Raw genomic sequence first — 6,330 nt, 5'->3', positions numbered from 1 at the left:
TACTCCAATTGGGGTGGCGTGACTACCACGCTGGCAGGTCGCTGGGCCTGTTCTGGGCGCGGGTGGCAGCTCTGCTCTGCCCCTACTCCTACTGGGGTAACGTGACTACCACGCCGGTGGGTCGCTGGGCCTGTTCCGGGTGCGGGCGGCAGCTCTGCTCTGCCCCTACTCCAACTGGGGTGACGTGACTACAATGCCGGCGGGCCACTGGGCCTGTCCCGCCGGTTGGTCGCAGGTCTGCCTACCTTGCGGGCGCGGGCGGCGGCTCTGCTCTGCCCCTACTCCAATTGGGGTGACATGTCTACCACGCCGGTGGGCCGCTGGGCCTATTCCGGGTGCGGGCAGAGGCTCTGCTCTGCCCTTTTACAATTGGGGTGACGTGTCTACCATGCCGGCGGGCCGCTGGGCCTGTTCCAGGTCCCATTTACTTTAAAATGGTTAATCTTACATGTGAATTTTGCCTCAATAAATAAATAATGCCCCCAGTGGCTCGGGAGGCTGAGGCAGGAGGATTGCAAGTTCAAAGCCAGTCTCAGCAATCAGCGAGGCACTAAGAACTCAGTGAGATCCTGTCTCTAAATAAAATACAAAAATAGGGCAGGGAATGTGGCTCAGTGGTTGAGTGTTCCTGAGTTCAATCCCCAGTACCCACCCCAAATAAATAAATAAATAATGCCAAGAAAAAGAAAAAGCTAGCCCTTCATGTTTTAGTATTTTTTTAAACGGGTTTGTCTTTTACTTTTCCCAGCTAAACTTCCCCAATCTCCAATCAATACTTAATAATCACCTACATACATAGTATATGATTCTATTTATATAAAATGAAGTCATTTTCTATAGGAAAATCTATAGAGATAGATTAATGGTTGCCAAGGATATGGGGAGGGCCACATGAGAAGTGACTGCTAATGCATATGGGATATCTTTTATGTGGTAGTAAAAATGTTTGGAACTGATTTTGGTGATGATTTAATAAGTCTGAATATACTAAAAACCACTTAAAATGGGTAAATTGTATGGTATGTGGATTATAATCTCAATAAACCTGACAAAGCATAGCATCTGATTTTTCTTAACATTCAAAAGGATTTTTTTAAACATTTTTCTTTTAGTTGTGAGTGGACACAATACCTTTGTTTTATTTTTACGTGGTGCTGAGGATGGAACCCAGTACCTCACGCATACTAGGCAAACACTCTAGCTCTGAGCCACAACCCCAGCCCTCAAAAAGATTTTTTAAATATCTTTTTAGTTGTCAATGGACCTCTATTTTATTTATTTACATGTGGTGCTGAGAATTGAACCCAGTGCCCCACACATGCTAGGCAAGTGCTCTATCACTGAGCCACAACTCTAGCTCTCAAAAGGATTTTTTTAAAGGTAGGTTTTTAAGATAAGAAAAAAATCAAAACAATCCACTAGAACTGCTCATTTTGAATATATCATTAGGATTATACAAAACATAGAATTCCAACAATGCAATTTGTTCCCAAGAAGTGGTAGAGAGTGACAGTGAAAAAGGAAAGCTTAGGACCCAAAGTTGCACTATGCCACCTATGCCACATGTACTTTGTCTTTTTATGGCTTGGTTTACCCTTCTGGAAAGTAGGTGGCCTAATAGAATTCAGACCATAGTCTGGGAAACACATAAACTGTCCATACACACTTAAGTGTGTGGCCTGGCCCAGACTGAGCACAAAGGAAGTGACAGCTCTCCCCAGCCTGGAGCTCCCAGGATGGAACTTACTCTTTTCCAGGTGCAGGAATAATTTGGGCATGCTGGAGGATGTGTCCTGCTGCCTTCGCTTGGGCTGAGGTGAAGCGCTACTCTCAGATAGCCTGTCACAGTTGGTGCTATGGCGTGTGGACCGCCTCAGAGACTGCAGTGCTTCTGGCTCAGCTTTGCGCCTCTTGGGGGTGGCTGGTTCACCAGTGGTAGGCTGACTCTCTGTGGACTGTGGTGTAGATGGATTCAACAAAGGTGGGCTTGGAGAGAGCTCTTCCTGGCTCCTAGGCAATAAAGAGAGAATGTCACACACAGCTACCATGTCACATGCCGTCACTCTGCAGAACCCCACAGCTTCTTAAAGGACCTCCTAAAGCCAGAACAGGAAGCCCACTCCCCAAACCAGTAGGGCTCTATATCTATGCCTCCAAGTATGACAAAATACACACTTTCTCAAAGAGTTATTCAACAGATGAAGTCATTTGAATCCTCTCCATAACTTTTCAAGGCATGCTGATATTATAAAGATTGTGATGCTCCTTTTATATTTTCTGAGACTGGTGGCTCTATTATGGGAACAATTTTGCCCTAATAAGGGACAGCTGGCAATATATGGAGACAGTTTTGGTTAACACAACTGAGAGAAGGTGAGCTACTGCTGTCTAGTGAGGGGAGACCAGGGATGCTGCTAAAGATTGTACACTGCACAGGACAGTCCCCACCTCAAAGATCCTGTTCAAAACATCAGTGGGGCTGAGACTGAGAAACCCTAGTCTAGGCAAGAATAATATGGTATCACCTCATCAAAATGTAACTAACAGCAGGATTTGAAAAAGTTACAAGCATCAGAGAGAGTACACCCTGGACACTAGAAATCTCCAGGTGTGGGAACATCAATACAGGTGCCCAGTGAGTCTCAAAGACCTCTCAGCTAGGGTGAAACTGACATGGGGGGAAAGGAGAAAAGAGAAAAGCCACCAAAAGGCTTGGTAGAGAGGCAGAGAGAATTGGGAAAGGCAGGAGCCATGGAGACCAAGGGACAAAGGAAGGGTGGGAAAAAGTGGTTGATGCAAAATCCAACCTGTGGCAAGTGGGAAATTATTAATGCCCTTGTAGGAAGTTATTAGTTGGGTACTAATAGATTAAAGCAGGTGGTAAGGGGTTAAGAGAGATGGATAAATGAAAGTCTTGAGAGCAGGTCACCCTCTCAAAAAGGAAGGAGTGAGAGAGAGTAGCCTAGCATTACACAGATTAAGAGAAGACTTTAAGCTAGGGAGTCCCCCCTCCAAATAACAGAGAATGAAGCATGCTTGTTTATTGAGGGAAGAAAAATGGTTACATAGCAGACCACTAAGGAAACTAACTTTTACTAAGGGCTGAAATTTGCTTATTTAATACTACCAGAGAGACAGATGTCCATTCCATTTACAGAGACAAACACGACAGGCTCAGAAGGAATATTCCCAAGTGACATACAGCAAGTGAGGGAGCTCAGATCAAGCCTACCCTTTCCACCCTTCTTGGCCTGTGCTCTCTTCACTCTAGCCCCCACCGTCTTCTGAAAGATGGGCCAGCTGCTCATAATCCCACCTAAATTCTCTACACTGGAATCTTCACTTGGGGAAAAATCTTCTGGAGCCATGAGAAAGTAAAGAACAACTTTAGCTTACCTAGGAAAAAAGAAATTACCAGTATGGGAACTTTTCAATTGTTCCCTTCCTCCAAACACACTGGCCCCCACAGCATCAGACTGGACTCTTCCAAGAAGGATTTTAATATGTTAATGCTGACATCTGAGGGTGAAAGTGCAAGTTATCTAACTTACCTATTAGTGTTTGTGGCACTTTCCTTAATTGGAAGAAAAAATTTAGACGAAGTCACCTTTTTATACTGAGCTTGTTCATATGGGTAGAGCAAAACCAGTGGGAGAGTATAATCAAAGGTTATTCTTAATCCATCCACCATCTCCTTACAAAGGTCCACACTGGGAGGAGAAAAAGAAAAGATAAGAGATGCGATAATGAAACAGATACTCTCTAAATTTTCACAACAAAGTTGTACATTCTTAATATAGAAGAGGTTTAAACTTAAACATTATATATTACACCTACACCTATAAAGAAGGAAATGAATCTATGGATGTTAATAATTAATGTTAAAATAGGGACATAGATTCATACTATAAAGTGCAGAAAGTACGTCAGCAACTACAACATACCTATTTAACACAAATAAGTCCAATGTTACTTGTGGAGATCCAGAATCCTGTGCTACTAAGAGTTGTCAACTGGACAGAACCCACCAGACTCCCAACCCCTGCTTCAACTCTGACACTCTACCTCTCCGACTCTGCTCCAGTCATGTTGGGTAGGCAGGGTGGGATATGAGGATGACTACTTTGACTAGAATAAAGACCTGTTTAGAAACAAGCTTTGTTCAAACTCACATTGCCCATTCTGGTGTTTCTCAAGGAAAAAAAGGTAAGTTATTGCCTGCATGATACCACTTAAAATACCAGTCTTAGTGACAAGGTGGTGCACTCTCAATACATCTAGGCCAGATGTGCAAAGACAGTTCTCAAAGAATTCACAAACGTAACAATATTTGGCTATGGTTATTCAAAGAGTTAGTAATAAATCATTAAATTATATATTAAATAAATTCAAAATTACTGAACAGAGAAAGGAATTCCCTGGTCTAAATGGGAACAGCTTTTCTAACACACAATGAGAATCATGAGATGCCAAACATGCCAGTACTCACTTTTTTTCTGCTGGGACATAATGCACATTCATATTGGCGTGTACCATAGCATGATGGTGACGAGGCCTCTCATTGGCAGAAAAGGCTGCATTAATAGCAAAATGCTTCACATAGGATTCCAAAATAGTTATGATGTTGGTCTGGCATGGAAGTTTCACTAACTGTTAACAAAATTAAAAACATCTGATGTATGTATACGATAATAATAAACAATATATTCCAAGAAAGGGTGGTTGTACCTCTTTCACTTTTTAACTCAAAAATAAAGGAAAGTTGGGCTGGAGCTATAGCTTGGCTGGTAGAGTGCTTCCCTCACATGCAGAAGGCTATGGGTTCAATCCCCAGCACCACAATCAATCAATCAATCAATCAAGTGAAGTCAATTCTGCTTAGATAAAACTTTTAAAATAAATATGTACTGAAGTTCTGTGATCTTTTTTTTATCATGTCCTCATGTTGATTACACTGTTGCTTTTTGGAGTAGATGTAAGCAGTGATTCTCAATCTTAGTGTCAAATTAGAACAATTCTGGGAGCCTCTAAGAGTACATAACCTTTAAAACCTAACTCAGTATAAAACCAAAAATGTAAAAGTTCATTCCTCCAAGCTTCTCAATTGTTGGATACTGTGATTGCAAAATACAGTTAAATGAAAGCACACTAATAACTCTGTGTTTCACATATTCTCCCCACTTACCCGTTTCCTCCTGTTAATATAGTAACAATCATCTTCAAGCTGCTTCTTCAGAACTTCGGGGATGTCTATAGTTATTGTCCTTTCTTCCATTTCTTTTTTTGTTTGCAGCTCTAGTTCTTCTTTCTGAAACATCACAATTCCATTTTTAATTAATTAAAATAGGAGCAGAGTCTGTACCAAAAATAGGATAGTAGATGAGAGACCGCTATAAAAAAGTACCAGTGTATCCTCAACATTCACATTTTGTCCCAGTTCTAAGTATGCTAAAGGCCACAAGTTAACTTGTTCTAGGATGTTAACTATGTTGCAAATGCTTATTTTGTTTCTTCTTCCTTTAAGTTTACCACTGGGGTTATGGTAACTTTGCAAGCAGGCAGAAGAGCCCAAACTCTGTTGTGCTCCATTAAAAAATTCATCATTACAAAATGCAGCTCACAATTTTATTGGGGAAAAAGAGATAATTTATAGAAACACTCCATAGGTATAAAGAGTCACTGAGAGGCTCACATAGTGACTGTAAATAAGGATCACTTTTCTTAAAATGTCAAGCAAATTTTATTATTTTGGTTTAAAATATATCTTTATAAAATCATTCATAAGTACAGAATTTTACTATGAAATTTTACTACTAAAATATATACTAAAGCCAAAGTTTTTATGACAAGAACTTTTTTACCACTTCAGTCTTTTCTTCACTATCACTTCCTTCACTTATTTCTTCATCCTTTTCTTCACCACTGTCATCAGAGGAACTGCTTATGGCTAAGTGAAAAAAAAAACATCAGACAAACTTTTATTATATATTTTTCCTATTGTTATGCTTACAAATCTATAGGTATAGTGTGCATCCTACCAAGAATGATGATTTGCAGTCCTGCATATATTTTAAATGCTGAACACAAATACTGTGCCTTTCTGAAATTTATTTTGATAAATATAACATCAACTTCAACAGATGCAAAAATCACACAAGCTAATGACCTGAAAGTGCTTTGTCAGCTAGGATTCAATGGTTCTTTGTTGGATTCATAAATGCTGGAGGTACTGAGAAGAGAATGAACCATGGGAAAGGAGCTGTGTGGGGTTCACTGGCCAAAAAGGCAGTGGTCAAGAGTATGACTCTGATAAGTCTCAGTGATTTGCTG

At 40.7% G+C, this 6,330-nt stretch overlaps 1 protein-coding gene across 1 annotated transcript in view; it reads right to left on the bottom strand.

The window, feature by feature from the left end:
• The window catches only part of Msl3 (MSL complex subunit 3), a 17,225-nt gene extending 11,259 nt beyond the window's left edge, over positions 1-5,966 (bottom strand). Inside the window, exons 1-5 of the mRNA XM_015488026.2 lie at positions 5,862-5,966; positions 5,186-5,308; positions 4,490-4,650; positions 3,552-3,710; positions 1,748-2,010 (exon numbers count right to left, since the gene is read on the bottom strand). Coding sequence (XP_015343512.1) covers positions 1,748-2,010; positions 3,552-3,710; positions 4,490-4,650; positions 5,186-5,275 — 673 coding nt within the window. The 5' untranslated portion in view covers positions 5,276-5,308; positions 5,862-5,966. The remainder of the gene's footprint in view (positions 1-1,747; positions 2,011-3,551; positions 3,711-4,489; positions 4,651-5,185; positions 5,309-5,861) is intronic.
• Between the last annotated feature and the right edge of the window lie 364 nt (positions 5,967-6,330).

The sequence above is a fragment of the Marmota marmota genome, unplaced genomic scaffold (genome assembly GCF_001458135.2).
Source record: "Marmota marmota marmota unplaced genomic scaffold, marMar, whole genome shotgun sequence".
Lineage (NCBI taxonomy): Eukaryota > Metazoa > Chordata > Mammalia > Rodentia > Sciuridae > Marmota > Marmota marmota.
Note: the sequence above shows the minus strand (reverse complement) of the source record. Positions and strands in the feature narration are given on the sequence as shown.